General features: G+C 43.3%; 1 protein-coding gene across 11 annotated transcripts in view; it reads right to left on the reverse strand.

Moving 5' to 3' along the window:
- The window catches only part of foxp1b (forkhead box P1b), a 184,188-nt gene that overhangs the window by 13,285 nt on the left and 146,247 nt on the right, over positions 1-24,656 (reverse strand). For all 11 annotated transcript variants that reach the window (XM_080420968.1, XM_080420967.1, XM_080420971.1 and 8 more), the window contains 4 exons: positions 18,447-18,666; positions 11,958-12,065; positions 6,412-6,499; positions 4,950-5,033 (listed from right to left, as the gene is read on the reverse strand). In XM_080420968.1, coding sequence (XP_080277094.1) covers positions 4,950-5,033; positions 6,412-6,499; positions 11,958-12,065; positions 18,447-18,666 — 500 coding nt within the window. The remainder of the gene's footprint in view (positions 1-4,949; positions 5,034-6,411; positions 6,500-11,957; positions 12,066-18,446; positions 18,667-24,656) is intronic.

Here is a 24,656-nt window from a genome sequence, read left to right on the forward strand (position 1 = left end):
CTCTCTCTCTCTCTCTCTCTCTCTCTCTCTCTACCTCATGGAACCTCCTCCATCCTTCATCCTCTCCTCCCTCTCTCTCTCTCTCTCTCTCTCTCTACCTCATGGAACCTCCTCCATCTCATCTCATCTGGTTCTCTGCCTCAGAGACACATCTGTGTCATTTTAGATTTATTTGGGCTGTTCAAAAATAGCAGATATACAAGCTCATAGCGCGGCACCGAGGGCCGCGCTATGAGCTTGTAGATCTGCTATTTTTGAAAAATCGTAAAGCAAAAAAACATTTTTAACTCAAATCTTTGGTTCTGGGGGGTCCCTGGAACAAAATATTTTGAGATGGGGGTCCGCGGCCAAATACATATGATTTGGGGTATTTTCAAAAATAGCAGATCTACAAGTGCCGCGCTATGAGCTTGTATATCTGCTAATTTTTGAATAGCCAAAGAAATCTTAAAATGACACAGATGCGTTCCCGGATTGAATGGGGTTAACTACCCCCCCTCCCCAATCAAACCCCCATTTGGACAACAACACTTCGTCCCCCTCCCCTTGTGGCATGGGCAGTGTGGGCACCCAGTGGAGAGAGGGGCGGGGCCAAGCAGCCCTGACAAATGACAGTGTGATTCTCACCTACCGCTGAGCAACCCAAGCTAATAAGGCGGGCAAGAGGAAGTGGCCAATCTGGGCTAATTACAAGCAGAAATTGTATTGAGAGGGACTCTAATTAGGAACTGCTTACGGAGGTGATCTGATGATTAACTACTGTATCTGACTGACCTCCATCATCGGGGGCCGGGGCCGGTGCTGGCCACGGCTAAAGATGGCCCCTGCAGTATTTGCGAAGGAGAGACGAGGGGGTTCGCACTTCCGTCGCGGGGTTGGGGTGTATGGATGAATGGATGGATGGATGGGTAGCTTGGGCTGGGGGGGGGGGGGGATTCTTTTTTTTGTAATAATAGCTACAAGGTAAACTAATTACAGCAAGTGCTCCAAAGGTATATAGCTGTGGCTTCCAGCAGCTGTGGTGGCTCCAGAGCCAGTGCCAAGCCTCCATGCTGGAGCAACAGCAGTCAAGTGGAAAATTCTCGCCTGACCCCCCCCCCCCCCACCCCTTCCCCAGCCCCAGCTATTAATTGGCAGGAAAACTAATGACACATATACATATTCCCACAAAATTGTTCTAATTGCTAATTTGCTGAAGGAGGCCAGTTTCCAAATTAAACATGACTTCAGACTGCAAGGAAAAGAGAGACAGGGAAAAAAATACATACTCAAAGAGAGAGAGAGAGTGAGAGACAGACGGACGGGGGTAGAGAGGGAGACTGATGAGATTAGTTTGTCAATTGTTCTGGAGATATGTGATGTCTAATTTTTTTTGGGTGATAATGGCATGGGGGGGGGCAGCAGGTTTGGGGGCCAGACAGGTGAGCAGCCGGTATTTAACATCCCCCCCTCAACACACACACCCCTCCTATCACTACACAGAGCCTCCTTGGCCGACAAATTACCAACAGCCCTATTAACACTCATTACCACCCGCCCCGCCAACTTGATAGACAGGTGTATAATAAAGAAATCTGGGACTGGCATCACCACTAAATTCATCTTTGACAAGACATTGACTTAACAAGGTTACAGGCCGTCGGACCCCCCCCCCCCCCCCCCATCCCATTAGAGTGATGGTAATTATATTACAATTGTGCTCATTTGCATTTCGAAATGCAAAAATTGCTATTTTTTGGTTTTCTGATTCCTCCATCTAATTTTTTTTTTAAAGGTGCACGGCCAATACTTTTTTATGATTCAGAAACTGAACTATGGCCATTGGCAGAGAACCGCACAAATAATTTGGACTGCTGTGGATACACACAAACGTATACTGCATGCTCACCGGTAGCAGGAGAAGCAGTATGTTATTCTAAATCAAGAGCCAAATAAATCACACTGGGGTTTGTGTGTTTCTGACACAATGCTATCAAAAAGAATGGGGGGGCTGCGGCGTTGACTTCTCTTCCTGTGGATTAGTGGGCTTTGTTTCATGTTTCATCCATATTCCCCGGCCATAAACACAGAAGGGTTTCAACAATAGGCCAGACAGGCTGGTAATAGCCTCGCCTTTGTCTGCCTCACCATTTGGGCTCACTCCAGTGCCGAGACAAAATGAGACTTCAGACAGAAATTAATTAAATGGTAATTGGTGATCTAATTATACTGGCTTTGACTCGGCAAGCTGCTAAAGAAAATAAACAAAAAGTCCCTCCTTAATTATGTATGGCGTAAAAGGTCAGATCTCTGACAAGAATGCTTAGTGACACCGAGCACAGACACCCACCCACACACGCCAAGGCAAATACAAACACACACACACACACACAAACAAACACGCATGCACGCACGCACACACACACACACACACACAAAGAAATGCACCCTGCTAACGTGCCACATTCTGTTTTGATCTCCCCCTACCCCCCAGCTGGCTTAAAAAAATAAATTGAATTATATTAATTCGACACTGTGCATGCGCAATATCAGTTTGTTTGTCTTTAATTATGACTAAATGTAAACCAGCAAATTCATATGAGCCAGTGTACTGTGGCAGCGGGCTGCTGCTCCATCCATTTATTACATATTGTAGTACAGAACAGCGGAGAGAAAACATAAGCGCCAATTACTGTGAGAACAGACTTGTTCCTTGTGACTGGACGGGTGTTTTTCCCTCTTCTCCTCTCCTAGCAATACCACATCCAGAGAATAGGCTCATTCTGCCGGTGCTCTGAAGAGGGCCGTTGGAGTGGCCACCTCTTACGCTGCAATCTCACTAAAGGCTCTCCGGGGCCAGAGGCCCTGACCTATGGACGTCCCCCCACTCACCCAACATAAGCCAGATGTATTTATCATAGCATTTCATAGCAGCAGCTAGCTGTATGCGCACCACAGCACTGGAGAACGAGAGTCTATTTATTTGAATAAAAAAATCCCTACCCAGCCCCCCGAGAGTGTCACTGCTGAGCTCTGACACAGCCCATTCTCAATTCTCATGGGCCCCCGGAGGAAAGAGGAGAGAGGTAGAGAACTCAAGATGCTATCTGTCGCCCTGACCACTTTTCATATACAAATGTCCCAGTGTCAGGGCCCCACGTTCTGTACTCTAATCTACACAATCAGTGTGTGTGACAGAGGCAATGGCTCCAACAGGCAACCTATTGTCATTCGACATCTCCAGGCGCTTTAGTTGTGTGTTGTATGGAATGCACATATAGTCCTTTACACGTCAATAGCCATCTCTCTCTGACTGTAAATAAATGATCTGAGCTAGGGGAGGCATGTGTTTTGTGTATGTGTGTGTTTGCTTGTATGTGTGCATGATTCCATGATTCACCCCCACAGCAAAATGATCTTCGCACATTTGGCTCCCTGAATGATCTGTCACAGTAAATGAAATATGGTAGTGGGGGCCCCTTCTTAAACATGACAAAATAGCATAGATACTTAAATGCCATATGTTAAGCCCTTACTCCTATAGGATAAGGATTAAGCAGCATGCTTTATGGCATGACATATATTAAGAGTGATAAGGATGATCCTCGGAATGTGGCAAGGAGATAATGAATTGATCTGCCGTTGCATTCACTCAGAATTTCTGTTGTTCACCCGAAGATCCATTCACCACGACATATTATATATATATTAGTGACAATGCTTCAATGCTCCGGCCCAAATTGAAAATGGTCCCTTGTCAGCCAACGTAAAATGCACATTTTAAAAGCTTGCCATTGGCCTTGGCATTAAAATGAATTGAAGAAATATTAACTTAAGAACGTGCAGCCCTGCTTTTCAACAAACCTCAGGTTGAAATAAAAGTGTTTTATTTCAATGATTTTGTGAATTGATTAGAATTGATTAGATTCAGGGCTCCTGTTGGATCTGACTCTAGAGTAGTGACATCATTAACCCTATGTGAGCTGGAGCACAGCTCCATACCTTTTAGGCAAACAATTTCTTACATCAATGCAGAATGCAGTTTAAAACTTAAATGGCAAGCATCCTTTTGCATTTAAATCCATAGACTTTGGGATGATCAGCTCTGGGATAAAGGAAGATGAACACCAGTATGTTCTATCAATCACTTCATGAAACACACTTTTGTGAACTTCTATTGTTGTAGTAATTATTTGTTTGAGAGTTAAATGTGTCTCACTTTTGTATTGTAATTATCTTTTCTATTCTTTCTTTTTATTGTTTAACTTGGCATTATTATTTTATATTCTCTGGGAGTGCTGTGCAGATATTAAAAAATATTTACCATTTCATTCGTTGTTTTTATTAATTATGTATTGTTATATTTTGTTTTGAATCGTGTTTTTAAAAAGTGTGTGTGTGTGTGTGTGTGTGTGTGTGTGTGTGTGTGTGTGTGTGTGTGTGTGTTGTGTGTGTACATATAGTTAATTATCATTATTATTAGTATTATTATTATTATTATTGGTAGTACCGGTAGTAGTAGGAGTATTGAGTATTTTGGTGATAGATTTTAATTTCTCTGTCTAGCCAAAACAGACAGCGGTTGATTGAGGTTGCTGCCATCGTGACTGTTACAGTTCATCACAGCAAACCAAATTGAATCTGGGATGTCAACAGATGTGGTCCAAACAATATTTACTGCCTCCTTCCCTCCAGAGAACAGCTGTTTTTGTTTAGCCGATAAATAAGAAGATGGAGGAAAGGATTAATGAATACATGTGTGTCAATTAGAAAGACAAAAAAGGGGAGGAGGGGAAGAGGGGGTAGAGATAGAGAGGGAGGAGGAGAGAGAGAGAGAGCGAGAGGGGGAGAGAGAGGGAGGAGGAGAGAGAGAGGGGGAGAGAGAGAGAGAGAGAGAGAGAGAGAGAGAGAGAGAGAGAGAGAGAGAGAGAGAGAGAGAGAGAGAGAGAGAGGACAGAGCTGCTGCTCACCGGCTGTGGCAATGCTTTGGGCTCTGTGGATTTGACGTGCAGGTGCGTCATCATGGCTTGCAGACGCTCTTTGTCTTTCGATAGCTGTAACGAGGAAGGAGAAGGCATTAAATCTTTCATGAACCAAAATCTATTTCACTCTCTAATTCTATTCACTCCTGATTTACTATTTGCATTAAAAACCATAGGTCTTTTTTCCCCTCTTTTTTTTTTTTTGCTCTACTGTATGTGGCTACTACTACAGTCCGTTGTTACAGCAAATCTATGTGGACGCCGTTTTCCACCTAATTATTTGTTATCCAAAGACTCTTGGCAACTGTCAACTACCCTAAGCTTCAGCCAGGATAAGAGTTGATGTGTCTCATTCAAGGTTAAACTAGTCTACGTATGTCTCCCTGCCAATAACAACCCAGAGCCCTCTCTACCTGTCTAAAACACGCTGCTGTCTTAGCTGCCAGCTTACATTATGGAGATAGGCTGCATGCAGAGGAAGTGTGTGTGTGATAAACCTCCGTTCCTTCCCTGTGGGTGATACACAGCCCCAGTGGAAATAGCAGGGTGGTGGTGTGGTGTAATGTTTAAGCAGCTGAACTCCTAACCCACATTGTTGTAGGTTAACATTCTGTAAACTGGGATTGTTTTGTAATCACAATCATTTTGACATTATTTGGGAATAATGCCGAAAATATGTTGCAATGCCTGTAATTATGTTAAAAGTGCTAGCTCTGCTTAGCAACCGCAGCAGACATTAATAAATAAAAAAGAGCACTTAATAGGATGGTTAGTTACATTTTACCCTTTCAGTGAATCCTTATTTTAACATAGGGTCTTATGTTCACCAGCTAGTATCCAACCCCCCATGTTCACATACTTCACCGGTCATTACTAACCCCCACTAATGGAATGACACTGAACCATGCCTTTTTCCATAAGTGCATACTTAATGTACATATGCATATTTTTCTCCTGTCCCTCATGGAAAAGAGCATGTATGACCACTCATAGAGGACACTGCATGAAAACCAATGATTACCAACAGCTCAGTGTTCAGCAGCTGGATGTGGTAACTTCACCATTCGACATTGAGAGCGCTCATCCACGCTGTGCCGCCAAGGCATTTCACTAAGTGTTTTATTGTTGGTGCCAAACAGTTAAAAGTCATAAATAACTTTAAAACCCAGTAAAATTCAAAATGTAATTATCTTCTCTACTTAGCCCCCGGGCCCTTCATATATCTTTGCCTGGCTGTCATGCATACATAACACATTCTTAATGACTGGTTACTCACAAATGTACAAAATAATTTCATTCTGCCACCCCCGCCCCCCCCTCGATCCCCTCCCTTCCTCGAGTGACCCTGATATCAGACGGACAGGGAGGGGTTCGTCACAAGACATACAGGAAGCATCAGGAGAAAAAAGGCACACAAATATTTGGGCCAAAACAAACGCGGAGACAATACCTGCAGCTCCAGCTGTTGTACGACCTGCATTTGCACCCGACACTGGGCTGTGCTCCTGTCATCCAGGGCGTGCTCATTGTTAAGATGCCTGGAAAAACAAAGCGGAACAAGAGATAGCTCAGAAAATAACGTGTCAGTTGTTCTTTCACATTCAACTGTGTTTTAGATATCGGAGAGCCTTGTGATGCCCTGCTTTACATTGGGAGCTGATCATTATTCTTTATGGGTTTAAAGAGCAACGCAGACCTCAATGTGGTAGAGAATCTGTGACAATATTTGGGTAAATATCAGGAAGGGCTCAGTTATGAAAGGTATAACCAAATACTACCAGGATTAGCCAGGCAGTATCAACATAACCTGTGAAGAAAGGCTTCTTTTAAAAACAGCAAAGAATGACATTCATATTTCATGTGAGATGGTCTTGTCTGCTCTAACTTGCATTCACAGATAAAAGGAATGATTGAAGAATTCCACGTTGGACTCCGGTGAATTATGCAGCAGAACCTTAATACCATCCCCACCCAGTGATGACAGCTCCCATGTATGAGAGGTGGACTGTCCTTATTTTTGTCTTTTCTTTTGTTAATTATGTCGTCAAGATTAAGAGAACTCAAATGAAGCCAGAAGGAAAGGCAGAGGACAACAAGAAGAGGAGATGGGATCTGTCACAAACTTGAATTATGGATATAATTATGCGTGATTATTTTATATGGCGAAGATGTTCTCTTTTCCTGTACGTTTATAACTAATCTAAATAAGTAGCGCGCTCGGCGGCAGACAGGGTTTTTTCCGTGATTTATATAAAATGGTGGAGATAAGGTTCACGAGTGAAGGAAATATGATTGGAGGAATTTTATCAGCCTCCGCATGAATTACTGTTTGAAAATGCTTATGCAGGGGCATTTCATTAATCATTTAATCATAATCCGAGCAGGATGTTTGAACTGATTTCACAAATACCCTTTCATTTCACTACTTCATTATGCTCGCTAATGGATCCAATATATTATATATATCATAAATTATATCACATCTTCGGTGACCATGTAGGTCACTGTCACTAGGCATGCCTCCGTACGTGCACAGTGGCGCTGGGTGGGATGGAAGAATGGTGTGTGACGTGCTTGCCTTCTCAAATGCACTTTTTCAGTCATTTATTGCAAATCAAAAGTAGCTGGCACCGAACTGGGGAACAGACACTGTGGCAGCACTGGCTGAAATGATGGCCCAATAAATCTACGGACTCCCTGCCACGTCGGTGTTGGAGGGCCATTTCTTTATGTATAGACAAACACATTTATGCATAAAAAAATAACACCCACCCACACAAAAAAAAGACACATGTGAGGAGGTGACAGAACATGCTGTTTGAATGAAAGGTGTTCAGTTCATATTATATTTTTTTAACCTTGAGCTGAATGATTTACATCTTTATGGAAACTGTGTGTATGGTGCATACTCTCTCTCATACATGCAGGCGTGCGCGCGCACACACACACACACACACACACACACACACACACACACACACACACACACACACACACACACACACACACACACACACACACACACACACACACACACACACACACACACACACACACACACACACACACACACACACACACACACACACACACACACACACACACCTCTGATGATCCTCTAATTGTATTTTATATAATACATTTTTCTAAATGTTTGTGACATGCATTTAGCACTCTGCCTTAATTGTTTGCAAAAAAAGAAATCATGAAAGACATATACACGTATAAACATATACATAATAACTCCTGGCTGAAATTAATTCCATCTACTCTGGGAGCTGTCCCATTTGTTTGAATTGAATAAACGCCCATTTAATTAAGCAGGGCAGAGAATGAGGCTGGTAAACATCTCAGGACATCTTGCTAAATTTCAAAGACGAAAATAATAGGTAAAGACGTTTCAACTTCAATTTAACTGGCACGGGGCTGCATTTTCAATGAGGGCCGTCCTACGTGAGGAGCTTTGGAATGTCTTATGTTCACAAGATCCATGTGCCTCTCCTTCTTTTCATCCTTTGTTACATTCCACTTTATTTCTTCTAATGACATGGAGAGTCACAGTGCATAATTAATAGGAAATGAAATATTCAAATGGCCCTAATGCAGCCTTGAGAAGAGCGTCTGGACACGGGAGCTGGGGATATGGGGAATTGACATGGGGAGACACTATGAACGCTGGCATGTGTCACTTTCTGGACTTCAAATGAAGCCGCTTTTAAAAGCTTTCTGGCAGGATGACAGTCCCTAATGTAAATTGCCACAATAAAGTTAAATAGACATCCTTTTTAAACAGTCAGCTTTTTACATATCATTTAAAGTGGCTTTCTGCTATTTCTTTTTTTCTTTCTTTCTTTACATCTTTTAATTGTATATAGACTGGAACAAGAGCATGGTGCTTTCCCTACGGAACATTTATGCTGTTCATAGTTAGTGGGAATTGGCCACAGTATACATCACACACTTTTGTTGTGATTAAGTAAAAAAAACTAACAAAAAGCCCTTCAACATTATTATTCCTGTTAAAATTAACAGGTATACTATTTAGCATTTTTATTTATTTTAAAGGAAAATACTAAAAACTAAAGGTTTCCTTTTTTATTTATTTTAGTTAAAGCTCTATTTTCTGATTGTAATCATTGCTATAGAGTGTTTGTTCAGTAACAGGGGTCTCTCCAGCTCTTTAGTAACCAGAAAATACAATTTCACCCAATCAGGAGAGAGTACCCATTCATCAGCTTTAATAATTATTTATAGTATTCCAATTCCAATTTTGTCTGCTTATTTATGTATTTAATCGCTTCTAATTGCATGTGTTTATCCTGTATCCTCTGAGATCTCTCTACTGATTGAGCTAAATTGGTATCCCCACCTGAAAATGTATTTTCTGTTTACTAAAGAGGGGAACCTTACTGAACAAACACTCTATAGCAATGATTAATATGGTGATATAGAGCTATTTACCACTTATTAAAAGAAAATCACTGAAATGTATATTTATTTCAGAATTAAAAAAAATAAAAAAAATCGAATTCAAATCTGACCAGATTTGGGGGAATCTATGCTTTGCACGTTGGTGTTTTATCTTGTGTACCAATCAACTCAAGCCACTACAAGGTCTCTATAAAGTAATATAACAGCCCAACACAGTGAAATCCTCAGTGTTAATTTATCCATTTGTAACTCAGAGAGTGTACAAATGGAACCAAATGGAACACTTATGGGTCCCTTTGGTTTCATTTATACCCTCTCAGAGTTAAATGAACACAAATTAAATTGTGCAAAGTGAAAGGCTAATGTTCAGGTATGAGACGTTTCAGGTCAGCACTAGAGGGCAGTGCCGTGTTTCACAGGCTGTGACCCCTGAGTGGACACTGAAGAGAGAGGTCCTGACCCCCATAAAAACACCAGGCGCTGCTACGAGCCAGGAACCCGCCCATCTCGGCGGCTGAATATGAAAACAGGAATAGGGGATTTGGCGCTTTTTTTTATTTATCAAGATAGTGCATGTAGGTATGTAATGTTTTCTTTAAAAGATAGAATAAATATGCGCACGGTTTAAAACAACATTTCAGTCCTGTGTTGGTTGTTACTGTTGGCATGCAGAGAGCTGAAATGTGGTTGACGTTAGAGTCCTCCTCACCTTTCTCACTCTCTGGTACACAGTACGCTGTGTTCTGCTGAGTATACACACTCACACAAACACCCATCACTCTTCACCTTGGTTTTTTTTACATTTCTGCCCACCATATAAGGTTAAAAAAAAAAATTATTATGCTTGATTTATTCTTTGTTTGTATTTGCGATTCTTTTTTGGAGGCCCCGCAGTATCAGCGCCCTAGTTTCATGTGGAAGTGCTTAAGGGTTTGAGAGTTAACACCTTGGTGAGCTGCTTGCACTCTTGCCCACTGTTAAACAAAGGCAGCTTTGTGGAGACTCTCCCCAAATGTTTTCTTAACATGTTCCAAGCAGTTTAGGCAGGCAACTAAAGTAAACAAGATGTTGCCATGATAAAAACACTTGTAAAAACATAGCAGAGTGCACTTACAGACTCTTTTTTTTTTAAGGCAGAGCTTTACCGGGCGAGCAAAATTTAATTCCTCTCTCTTCTATAAACAAAGGGTGAGGCAATGTCAGAATACAATAAATAGTGATGGATTGAAAGGGACACTCCCAAAGCTGTGTGTATGTGTGAGGGAAAAGGATGTCTGCTTGCTAATCTTAAATAAGAGGCTGAATAACAGAGAAAACAAGTTCTCTGTTGTATAAATGTGGGAACCACACCTATCCCCCCTTTTCTCGTCGTTCCTTGAAATTCAAAGCACTTCAGTTGTGATTATTGCTGCAATCTGTGTTCATGGTGTGAAACACGTTAGAAGAACACTTTTCAAAAAACAAATTATCCTCAAACTGGATTTGTGCCTGGGATCAAAAGAATCCTTAGAATGAGAAAGTCAAACCTTAAAACTGACTATGAAGTAGTCTTCCGCGCCACCTTTCTCTGCAGTATCTCTGAGGAAACCCTGTGTTCTCTGAGTGCTTGTTTTAGGTTAATAGAATTGTGTCATATCTTGTTTAAAGTGCGACTAATCCCGGCTGACAGTGAGCCATTGATCTGCTGCCACAATGCAGGCAGATGTTTTCATCCTCTCCGCAGCCACAGTACTATTATGTGTTGGATTACCCAGTGCACACTGCACACAGGGTTTGATTAGTAAACCACATGGGGAAAACCATAGAGCAAAAACAAAAAGGTTTACTTATGGCCCAACAGGGTCAAGCCAAAAGTTGAAGCAATCTGAATTGCAAGGAGATGCTACTATACAGCAAGCGGTGCCGATTAAGTTAGAAAAAAGTGTGCATGCAAAAGGATGAGTGGGGGTAAAGAATTTCTGCTTGCTAATCTTAAAGAAGAGGCCGAATTCAAGGTTGGTGTATGGTTCTAAGAGCAAGCAGGACAAGTGATACTTCGACACAGAAAAGAAGTGAAAGAAGGATGAGAGAGGAGGAGGAGAAAAACAAACAACATTGGGAGCTAGAGACAGAAAGGGCTGAGTGAGGCAGGCAAAGCACACACACCAATCCCCCTGTCCAGTGACAAGGGCAAACATGCAGAGCGCCCTAAGTGTCGCTGCCACAGATAAACATCCTCCTGTTGTTTGTTTGGGAAAAATGTCCCCTGTCACCATGGGAACAGCACTTATCACAGGAATTAAAGGCCCACGCCACACTCAGGTGGAGACCCCACCGTGGCACGCTCGGCGATGGAAGAGGGCCACAACATTGCAGAGCCTCGACCCACCAAACTTCACTCAGGAATAACAACCACCTGTACCTGTAGTGCCTCTGAGACACAGGGGAGCACGAGAGGTGTAATCGAAGCAAGATGACACAAAAGAGGGGGGTAGAGAGAGAGAGAGAGAGAGAGAGGGAGAGAGAGAGAGAGAGAGAGAGAGATGAGCTGAGGACACACAAAACATCTAAACTTTCTCCACTTACTTGAGGAATGAGTGGAAGTCATCAAACACTGCCTCACATCCGGGCCACTTGCACACTCCGTGTCCATAGAGAGGGTGACCGAGCGACGTGGCCTCTTCTAGCGTAGATCTGCAAAACAGAGAAAGGGAGCAGAGGAACACTAATTAGCACACACTGATTAACAGCAACGTAATGACAGCTCACACACATTCTCACACACAATCGTGTGAAAAGGCGAACATATCGCACTGACCTTTCACTAGACTCGCTAGTGAAAAGCCTAGTTGGGGATTGGATTAAGAATGATGCTGGCTAGCATTACTCTGCTGCCTGTGCACTAGCTAGTGTGTACCACATGTAGTTTTGACATGAAAACAGAGGCTTTAAGGTGATCTCTGAACTTTATGACCGTGTGGGATCAGTATTGCTGTGTGATCTCCGTTTGCTCGGCACTCAGGGAAGAGCGGACTCTCGTCGGGGGACGCCTGTGTGTGAGTAGAGTACAATCAATATGTCATTATTTAGTTCCAGTGATCCATGAAGCGGTCTGCGCTTTGATCAAGCCTGCTTGGGGTTACTTTCACGTGCTGGCCTTCCTGCCCCGGCTGGCTGAATTGTATCCAAGAAGGAAACCACCTGGAGAAAACCTTCCCACTATACCGACAGTAAACACACCTAGAAAACACCTGGAACCATTTCATCTACTTGGATTGCAAGCCCATATTGACACTGTTCGGGTTAACAATGTCAATATGGGCATGCAATCCAAGGTGAGGGTGTGTGGCGTTCCTACAATCAAGCCTAAACATCGGGAGCTTGCCCGAAAAACTAACTCTGCAACAATTTCCATATGGCGAGGAGAACCGGAGATAACCATACCCAGCACTGAGCATCAGAGGCACTACAATGTGTGTGCGTGTGTGTGTGTGTGCGCGCGCGCGCGCGTGCGTGCGTGCGTGCGTGCGTGCGCGCGCGTGCGTGCGTGCGTGCGTGTGTGTGTGTGTGTGCGCGCGTGTGTGCGTACGTGCACTTGCACGTGTATAGACAAGGTCTGGTGCGAGAGAGAGACAGGCAGCCATATGGACACAAGCACACTGTACAAGCCACACAACTCTCAACTACAAGAGCCTGGGGGACTGGCCTATATCGCTACCACCTGGTGCTGCTGCTGGTGTTCAAACCCATCAGTCCTCCTCCAGTCTGAGGCCCTGCTTATGTAACGGGCTCTCCTCCAGGAGCCAGAAGTGGGATGGGGGAGGGGGGGGGGGGGGGGGTTGAGATTCATTATACCCAAAACCCAGGCTATTGTGTGTCATTAGGGAATCCTTCCATCCACTGCCTTCTCATTCATATGGATATTCTAAGAGGGATGAGTAACGTTAGATATTTAGATTTTTCAGAACAAGAAAACAAGACAAAACAAATGCCTAAATATCCATCTGGCAAGAATTAAAGTTACACATAAAAAAAGAAAAGAATTATGTGAGAAAATCTAATCATGGTGTAGCAATATTTTAACAGTATTAAATTGGCTGTTCAGATTAAAATCTCATTTGTATCGATGTTGGTAAAGCTGTAACTCAAGTACGGAATTTTAAGGCTTGTCACAGGTTTCCTCGTGTTATAATTACATGCTTAAGAGTTCACATTGTTCATAACATGTGATAATTGCATTGCAATTAGGAAGCAGTCAAGCATTCATGAATGTGGTTAGCAGATTTTTTTTCCCCCTCTCTTTCTCAAAAGTCTGATTTCTTTCCGTTTTTGTTTTGTTTAATTCAATTATGAATTATGCATACACATTAAGGATCTCTGTTTTGATACAGCTAATAAATTGATGGCGGACAACCCATTAAATTCTAACAAGGAAATGTGTGGATTGGTGTGTGAAGGTAGCGCTATTTATTTATTCATTCATTCATTCATTCATTCGTTTAAAAGAGATCCATTATTTTTTATTCTTCCCAAACAGGCCTAATGTTGGTTAATTCTGTATTAATACGATTATGAAATGTGAAGTGTGCTGGAGACTGTGATGCAATGTGATGGGCTGGCACTGGCAGCCTCTTTTTTAATGGTGCCTGGCCAAACAGTGGTAAATGACAGAATGTACGCCAAATGAGCTACATTAGTTTAATAAGAGACATGCATAGGACTCATAGCTCTTTCCTACTCATTCAGCGCTAGGAATGACAGAGAGCGGGAGATGGAAAAAATAAAATAAAATAAAATACAACCACACTGCTCCACAGCTCCCATGTTGCGTTAAATTTGACTGGCACCTTCGGCAGCTCTGTCAGGATGCTATTATTGTCAGGCAGCCCGGGGAGGGGGTACTCTAATGATCTTATAACAGCGATGAGGGGGAAACCGTGTCATTGGCTTCCTTTAGAGACGGAACATAAAAGTGCGTCGACAGCCTGAGAGAGAATGCAACTGCAGCCTTCCAGGTGTTGCCGTCGTGTTTATCCGTACACAGAGACAACAAAACTGCAGAGGCGGGCTCCAGCAGCTGTCAGCCAGTCATTTTCCAGGCCCGCTCTTTTGATGAGAGGCTCTGGGTCATAAATACGAATGATCTATGGCACAACGTGCAGATGCTCTGAATCTATCAGGACAGAAAAGAGAAAAGAAAAATGGGAAGATTGATATCCAGTGGGCTAGGTCAGGGTATGACCGTAGTGTGTGAAGCCCAGTCACAACACACCCCTCCCCTCACCATGGATATCGATATGGGTCTAGCAGTCCCACCGTGAACTCCCCCTCCCACTCTCCTCCAGCTCTCTACATCTTTACTCCGTCCCGTCTCTCCGCTTGCCTCTCTCTTCTCTCTGCCACTCAACGGTTTACCCTAAATGATTTCATTATCATTTTCCTGGTGTAAGACAAATGAAAGGCAAGAGAGAGTGGAGTGTTGTGCCAAATCAGATTATTTATCTCCTTAACAGATTGCTGAGTTACAGTCCCTGAGCTGTGGTTACTGATGGTTGCTGGGAAGTAAAGTGGGCCAAGTGCTTTGTGTGTGAGGACGCTCCCCGTTACAAAGCCCATCCAGTGGAATGGGAATTGATGTCAGATACAGATCGGAAGCATTTCATTTAAATAAGCAAATCATTGAACAAAAGGCGACCTGGCTCACTGGGGTATCCCGTCTCTCTCCCTCTGCGTCCGAGAGGGAGGGGACTTGGCCCTGGGGAGCCACACAGGCCGACCAACTGACAGGGAGACAGATTGACTGACTTGACTGTCAAAGGGAGAGCCCTGGCCCATATCAAGACTGCCGTCCAGACAAACAAACCTCCCAGCCTGCCCTGCCAAAGGGTGCTCTTTGAGACAGCTAAAAGCAACCGTGTGCACCTCATCGTCGGCGTGTCAAGCCCGGCGGTGATTGAATTTCTACTCCTTCCTTAAGACGGAAGTGCAAAGCCGGCGAGTGATGCCTGTGGATGCACTTAAGGTTTTAGTTGCAGGCGTCGCTGTGCCTGGGCAGATTTTATATGACACATGAAACTAACTACATGGTACTTAGGGTCTGCTGTAAACCAATCTGAAGCCAGCCGGGAAAACAGGTCCATCAGCACAGAGGCTTGTTTCTGTTGCATGACAAAAGGACTTGCGGAACCGCATCAATTAAAAGTTCATTAAGTTCAGCACTGGGAGGATGAGTGGGGATGCTCTCTATTTACGCCCAGGCCGGCCCAACCCATTATCTCCAACCTGATTATTCAAATCCCTGGATTATAAACGCCGTTTTCTCAGAGACTTGTGTGGAATAATCACGCTTAATGTATCTTTTTTTCTGATTAGAATGGAGTCTGCATCATCAAAGGAGGGGAATAATGCTCTCAATATAGTTCTGTGATTAATTATTTTTTTGCCAAATTGAACAAGGATGGATTATTGGGTGCGTGAATCTAAATTAGCATCATCCAGAGTTTAATAAGATATGTTGGTTTTGTTTTTTCGCGCTCTCATTTGGTATCAGTCATCTGATTCTTAGTAAATTGCATGTTTGAAATTTGGAAGTCGCTGTTCAGTGGCCCACCTAGCCTAGCACAGAGAGACAGAAAGAGAGAGAGAGAGCGAGAGAGGAGTGGGGGTGAGAATCACCTGCTTGGCTTTCTGACAGATCTAAGATACTGGGGGAGAATATTCAGCCCCCAGATTGCCTTCTTCACTAGAGCGTGTGCTAAACTGCTGTTGACGTCTTCTTTAATCCTTGACAGTGAGCACAGGGCCAGGGAGGGGGGCTCTCATGCACGTCTCCTCCGATGTTTCGTGTAGCCCTCAACGGAGAATTGTTGTTCCCTTCCCTTGCCACTGATGCTCGCCTTGTTTGTTGGCATGCTGTGAGGACGTGTGATGGAGTGAGCGTGTCAATACCCCCCCCCCCCTCCCCGTTCTCTCTCTCTCTCCGATTAGGCTTTAGTCTTCAGCCACATGGCAACACGAGAAAAAGTCAGCTTGACACTGGATGATTCACAGGAAGCCTGTGCACACTCTCAACCGGGAGAGGTGTAACTGGAGCTAGCGCACTTCTATTTTCTTCCCTGTGCACACGTGTTTATATGTGTGAATCTACGCGTACGTGCATGTGTGTTGGAAGAGGGGGACTATGAAAATCTCCCCAAAAAGAATAAGCCACTTTAGGTTGCTGCGGCTTTGTCTGTTTTGAAACTAATGACACCACTTTACAAAGAATAAATAAATAAAAACTGAAAAAAGTACTACTCTTCTATTTTGACTGTTATTTGTGTCTTGCCAAACCACAGTATTTTCCGCCTAAATGTGTCAGTCAGAGGGACCTTTCCACCGGCTTGTTTGTCCACCCTCCATATACACGCACGCACGCGCGCACACACACACACACACACACACACACCCCCACACACACACACACACACACACACACACACACATGCACACACGCACATGCACACACACAAGCAGTGTGTGTGAACCCCTCTTCACCTCCCAAGGCTTGATGGTTTAGTGTGCTAAATGTGTTTTTGTCCGCCTTGCTTTCATAATGACACGTAGGTTTTGATGGCTGAAACACGAGTCAGATGTAATGCGGTGAGCTCACTGCGCCTGGAGGCTCCTCGCTAGCAGTTCAAAGATCATGCTTCAGTGTGAGCAAACAAGTAGACGTATTGGATGCCAAATTAATTCCTTCCTTGAAGACACAGCCATGGCTCAAAGAGCATTTTAGACAATTCATAAACCTGGCGGGAGATTTGATAAGAGACGTTTTGGCGGCTTTGGATCCTTGTTCTGAAACATTTGATGCCTTACATTAACAAATAACTGCTATTAATTGCTGTATAATGTTCAATGTGTGGAATGCCTAGAGCATGGATTTTGCTATCTAGCAACACAATTTATGTTATTCTTGCAAATGTTGTGATTTTATGGCCATAATTTAAACATGTTTTTCTAAATGTGTCAGCAACATCCCAGTCTGAAGGGAAGTTGACAGTTTCAGGAGTGTGTTCTTTTATGCAGCTAAAAACACAGTGACAATCCAAATGCTACTGAAGAAAATGCAGCGAAAGGCACAGATGCAGTTTCCTATGTGCAACTGAAATAATACCACCCTTGACCCCCCTCATTAAAAGTGTAGTGATCCCATTTCCATTACTGCAATCTTTTCTTTTTTTCTTCTACAAATCCCTCTCCAACTCCCCAGGTGTTCCTGTGGAATCCCCAGCTGGATGTTGGCACACTGAGAAGTGACTGTGTTGGCCTTTAATGAAAATAGTACTTAAATAAATTAATATTCATCTGTGGGTGAAGCCCTGTGTGAGCATCAACTGAGGCCCTGTGAGAAATTGCCTTTTTTTATGGTATGGCTGTTTGGGTTATTCAAAGATGACAGTAATGAGGATGTCACACCTAATAACTAGTAGTAAAGTGTGGGGTTGCATGATAAAAGACAACGCCCTATGTGGTTTTGAATAAGGATTGCCATGCTGTGTAATATTAACATTAACAGAGTGGTATATGGTATTCTTTTGGGTGTGATTTCGTGTTTGTTTTCATGAGTGACTGTTTACGTCCTGGAGTGGGGGACAGCGTTGCCAGAATTTTCGAGAGTAATAAGCAACCTGGTTTGTGAAAACAAGCCCAAAAGAAGCAACCTCGGCCAAGAGCAGTTTAAACATCGGATATTTGAAAATAGACGATCTACGCCCATCGCGCTGCGCTGCGATGCGTTGTGAGCTTGTAGATCTGCTATATATATTTTTTAATCTATTTTTTTTGGGAATATTTTTAAAACATTTTAACAACACAAATCTTGTATGGGGGTCCCTGGCATAAAATGTTTTCAGATGGGGGTCCGCAGACAAATGCATATTAATTTGGGGGTCCCAAATAAGCAACTACACAACAAAAACGTGACCCGCAACTACCAATATTTACAAGCAACTTTACAGAAAACAAGCCCAAAGTCGCTTATATTAAGCGGACATTGCAACACTGCGTCTGAGCAAGGGGGTTGGGACTCACACTTCTCTCTTGTGGCTCATGTACTGGCCATTGGTCGAGGCGTGCTGGTTGTGGTTGAGGAGTGGGTTCTTTGGTGGCGCCGGGGAGGACAGGTCAAGACCCCGGTGGCCATTGTTGTTGCTGTTGTTGTTGTTGATGCTGCTGTTGTTGTGCTGCTCCTCCTTCACGTATGTGTTCGTCACCTCCTTCCACAGTTGCTGCAGATCGGCTGGAATCATGCCTGAAACAAACAAATTGGATAATTAAATCAATTAACGGCTAATCCGACTGTCTTCGTCACATAATTAAATCAAAGCGTCTGTAAACAAAGCTGAGTATTAATTAGAAAATATTCCACAACAGGGTAATGCACTGAGACCCCCCCCCACACACACACACACACACACACACACACACACCATCAGACCCTCCTCCGCCTCCCTCTCGTTCTGCCTGTGATTTGAAGCGTGTTTGTACACACAAATTCCTGGCATTCACGCATATTTCATGCCCATGGTAAATAATTAACATCCAGACAAGGCATGAAATCGGAATGATCACCATAATTTTCTCCACAACAACGAAGAATGGGGAGAACACACACACACATATGCACACACATCACAACAACAACAAAAAGTTTACAATAGCAGATGTGAGGACTCCCTCCAGCACCCTGGGGTAATATTCTCGAAAGCGCATTAATGTGCAAAATACTTAAAGCTCTGCACCGCCTTCAATTGACACAGAAGACTTAAACCTCATTTAGCAAGTCAAGCATACTGCAGCTCACATAGCCCTTTGAAAAAAAGGGGGCAAAAATCCCTTTAAGACAGAAGACATTTTTTTCCTTCTTTCTCTCATGGTGGAAATACATCCACGGAGTGTGCATGTGTGTCTTTTTTGTATCTCTCCTGAGTGACAGGGATCCCGACACCCAGGGCCAGATTGGGGATGAGAAAGGATAATGCTGTGTTTGTACACCCCATTTTCCATGTCTCACAGAACTGAGCTTTTGTTTGCACACAATGTATAGGGTATACTGTATGTGTGTGCATGTGCCCATCTATGGTATGTCAGTTAAGGGTGCAGGGGGGAAAGATTGCTTTCATTTGACACAAATGAGGCTAAAACTCAAATGTAAAATAAGATTCAGCTGCTCACAGCTTCCACTGGCCATTTATATTGTCAGTCAAAACACTCTTGTGTTTTGGTAACCCATATTTTTAACAGCGTATTGAAATATCCAATAAAGGCGAGGGAGGAGGGGAGAGTATATATGCATATTTATATTGGCTATTCAGATCCTTTCTTAAATAAGCCACATGTTTTAAGCATGGTGAAAGAAGCCCTTGGATGTGTGGTGAATTAAACCGCAGAGCAACGGCCGAGACCACTCGTTTAACATTACAATTAATTAAATCCATTCTCAAAATGAGCACTGGCAAATGAAAGATGATTTGCACATGCTTATCTCATTCGGGCGGTTATATTCGCCGGATCCCTCACCCCCCCCCCACCCCCCATTTCTAATCACCAGCTCTATAGATACCAGAAGTGCTCCTTTCAAGCAGCAGATTGTAATACATTGTGTGCAAAATGCTTAGTCTTAATTTATTCCTGTTGTGGAAAATAACTATGTGGTGAAGATCTCAATACGATCAGCAAAAATATTTTTAATTTGATAAGCTACTAAAGATTTTAATTATGCCGGTAATGGAGAACATTGGCCTAATGAGGCGGAGTGCTCCGGAGAGACGCAGAAGGGCTGAGAACTGTGAAATGAGTCTGATAGGATTGCTGTGAATTCACACTACCGTTGGATCATTTGCATATCAAAGAGCAGGAAATGATTGCAGGACAAATCAATAACCTTTCCACGTTCCAAGGAGCGTGTTTCCTCGTCGGAATATTCTGACGCGCTCCCACTATTTCTCCCTTATTCTCTGCCAATGCCTTGATGTGCCTTAATCGAAGTGCACGTCCCTGACGGGCTAAACATGTTTAATATTGCGTTCTGTGCAGAGGCATGTTAATTCGGCAGTTGTTGCTTTTCAGACACGTTATCAAAGGACACCGTGGATCTTTTTGTTGTTTTTTTTGGTATAGTGAAACGGATCCATGGAGCAAAAAGTTGCGTCGTATTTATTCGTCCCCCTGTGCTGTGGTTGGGTTTGGAAGGGGAAGGTCACCAGTGATGTGAGTGTCCTGCTCTTCGACAGCGGGAACAATCATTTTCCCCCCACTTGGTGCCCGGTGACAGTGGCCGGTGTATTTTTAGCCGACGTGCTTGACAGGGCGGCCCACACTGCCTCAATTACCCAGCAGTCCTGGTGACCCCCGACACCACTGTTTACTGGGATGAAACCGCGGCGGATGGACTGTTCTGATGAGAGGGGTAACAGAGTGGGACCAAGCTGTCTCTTTCTGGATCCACACCCGTGATTTTATTGCCATCTATTCTCCTGTTCTCATCTTCTTACATCCTACACCATATCCAACCCTAACCTGGTTGGAGCTCTTTAAACTGTAGCAACAGCTATGGCTCATGGCTGCACATAAATGACAATAAAACATCATTAGGTGGACATCTCAGAGGGCATTGTGTGCTCCGTGTTTGGACAAACTGCATTGGAGTTCTCCATCTCATTACAGTGAGGGCACATAATGACATTGATCTCTGAATCCCCCCTTTCTTTGGGTCTGCAGCTTGTCCATCTTTTAAGTGCCGGATTGGTTTACGTTTCTTCTTCCCATTTTTCAACACAACTATTCCACTCATTATGACTGGGAAACACGGACAAGCACTTTAAAAAATGTATGTTGTTGGGGACACTTGATTGATCACTGGCCTCCCAACTCAATTTTACCTCGGCAGGTAGCTCTGGCACACAGACAGGGCCGAGCTCTTCAACCTTTTCCTGTCCTTGTCCCCCTGTACCCAGGTGACCATGTTCAAGCAAGCAGAAAGTTGATTTAAGGTTCATAATGACATCAGTTGCAGGCCATCATCCAGCAAATAAAAAATGGCCCCAGTGCTCCTGGCTCTTTAAAGCGGGCTGTTACTTCTCACACAGAGAGAGCCGGTGCCATGGGCAGGGGGTAGTGACACTGCTATTAGTTTATTGTTCCGTCAGGCTGGGACCTCTGCTGCACCCCTGTTTATGTTGCCGTAATCACTGGCCTGCTGATACGCACCCCTTAGGCCTAAAATATGTCCTGTCCTAATGCTGTAGGAACTATTACCAGTAGCCCACTGGTGCACATATCAATCACTGCCAGGTCGACCACATTACCCACCGCTGTCCCCCATGTGCTGCATACGCTGTGAGCGCTTCATGGCGCGCCACATTCTTTACTTTCATATTACCGACGAATTTGTCTTGTCACTGTCCCACTGGCCTGTTCTCGACAGCTTAACTAATGTTGTCCGAGCTACGAGGACTCAGTCTGTTACGGAGCAGCGTGGGAGGCCAGCTGGGCCACACAAGACATTTTAGCCAATCAGGGAGATGGGTGAGATGTGTGGCAATGCGCGCGCGCGCGCACACACACACACACACACACACACACACACACACACACACACACACACACACACACACACACACACACACACACACACACACACACACACACACACACACACACACACACACACACACACACACACACACACACCCACCTGGTGCTGCACCTGGGGATAGAAACATGGAGCAATGCCATTGTCTCGCTTACTGTGATCGGGTCAAGAGGAGAGTTTTTTTTGTGAGGAGAATAGAGGTGGAGCCACTGGATCAAATTTATATTTATGGGAATTATATCCTCCCCAAACACATTGTTATAATTTAGAACAGATACCGTCTGGCCGCTTCCAAGACTTTGAACATTAACGTCAAAAGAATTTACCACAAGAGAAACAAATTAAAGTCCAGATAAAGTGAGCAATTGTTCTTCACCCAAACCGCTATCTACAAGCTTAATACTCAATTAGTTCCACTATATTTCCGTGAGGAAAACTGAATGTGACTCTTCATTCCAAAAATCTATCTCTTCCACCCACAAAAAAACAACACATTTTAACTGAATTAAAAGCACACCACATTGCAACAGCAGAACTACTCTCCGCATACGCACAGCAAGCCCTTCTACTGTATTTTATGCTTCTATTGTACTCTGTTTGGAGATATTTCTGCTACTAACATTGGCATCGGTGCCATGCACGAGACAAAACATTCCATTTCCAATTTTATGCTGATAGCTACATATTAAAATAAAAAAATAGAAAGGGGGGTTGGGGCAGCATCAGTTAAAAGTCACACTAATTCCTCTGCCCCCCCCTCAGTCTGAACACATAATCAGCAGGGTCCAAACGGCAGCAGATCAGCTCATCATTCCCATTGCGGTGCTAACTACTAGCGGAATATTGAAGATTAGATCTGAGCTCTATAGGCCTGACCCGCTGGTGCATGAAAGAGTGTAGCGATGTGGAAAACAGAAAGGTCATCAATAACTTCAAACAGTGAAGCAGAAAATGTGTAGAATAGGAAGGGAAACTGGAGGGGTGGTGGGAGTGGGAGGGGGGGGGGGGACTGGCGGCAACTGAAGCTAAGTGTTTTAACAGCTGTCTTAGACACAGAGGGATCCATCGATGCATTCCAAGAATGGGTCTAACCAGATAACGACAGAATGAAATTTTGGCTGATATATGATAACCATTAATTGCATGGTCAAATCAATATTGATATTGCAATAAAGGTTTCCAGTAGGGTTTACCTTACACCTGTTATACAGTAACTGTTATTAAATGCAGACTTAAAAGCTGCACTATGTAACTTTTCTCTTCTACCCGGATTTGAACCTGGTTTCCATTGACTTAATAGAGCCTGCCTGCTTAGCAGGGGATACATTTAATTTGTGTCAGATCCTGTGCCTAGGTGAGACATGACCTTTGACACGATCTAAATGTCTCAATAGAAGAGCACGGAGACAAAATACAACCACCCCAATTGTATAAGTTATATTGTATTAACATACTCTACCATACAGATTGGACACATTTTAATAGTATTCATAAAAATAATAAATCGTAAATAATAATTATAATAACTTTCTTATTACCTGATTAGGCATACAGATGCACATGTTAGTTAAAAGAATATGTATTTTTTACTTAACATTTTTCCAACTTGTTTTCTTTCATTTGTTCTAGAGGTAGACCATTTTGAATGCTTCCCTAGAACACTAATTGAATCTGCAGCCTTAAATCATCAAAAAAGCTTTACAATTATGTAAAAAAGCTAAACATAAGGATTATTTTGCCTATACCGATTTGACCAATATTGATTTTTTTTGTGTATATCGGACGATGTCGATATGATGAACGATTAATCGTGCACCCCTAGAATGAAACTAAGGCAAACTGACCAATACTATAACTGTCTATACTATACCATCAAATACTACATTTTCCTTCCCAATTTTTTTGTTTATGGAAACAATGCCAAAGAAAAGGCCTTTGTATTCTGAGCTTTCTCGTCAGAAGAAAAAAAAAAGGTCAGATGCTCGGTCAGTATTTAACAATAGTGTTGACTTTACTATAACCTAAAAGGTATTTTGACTCGTATAAACAGGATGTTCTGGAAGCTGTTGTGAAATCAAGTAAAGAGTACAGTACATCACCATATCAGCAGTGTGATGCTTTACTCAAGGGGTGTGTGCGTGTTTGCCAGCCATCTGACATGGGGTAATTCAGCAACACACACACACACACACACACACAGTCACACACACACCCACACACACACACACTCTCTCACTGACTCACAACACATCAGCCCTACACGCCTGTGCCTATGGCAATCGTCTGCTAGCGGATAAGTGATTCCATAACTAGTCCAAACAATAACAGGACTGTACAAACCCTGTTTGTGTTTGCCCATTACCTAAGCACCCTCAACCCCCCCCCCCCCATGCCCTCCCATTTTTTTTTTCATCCAGCTTATCTTGTTATTTCAAAACTGTTTGTCTTAGCCGGGAATGAACAGTCAATGTCATGTTCCAAAAAAAAAAAAAAAAAAAAAAAGGTCTCGAAAGACGTCTTTGTCAAGGCCGCTCCTTGAGAAAATATTAAAAAACAAATAAAGCAACAAACTTCCTGGCCAAACAACATTGAGTCAGTATCACCTAGCAGAATTGTTTCACAATGACGGGTTCAGCGGCAGTTGGTGG

Source organism: Gymnoscopelus braueri, assembly GCF_963280865.1.
Source record: "Gymnoscopelus braueri genome assembly, chromosome: 3".
In the NCBI taxonomy this organism is placed as follows: domain Eukaryota; kingdom Metazoa; phylum Chordata; class Actinopteri; order Myctophiformes; family Myctophidae; genus Gymnoscopelus; species Gymnoscopelus braueri.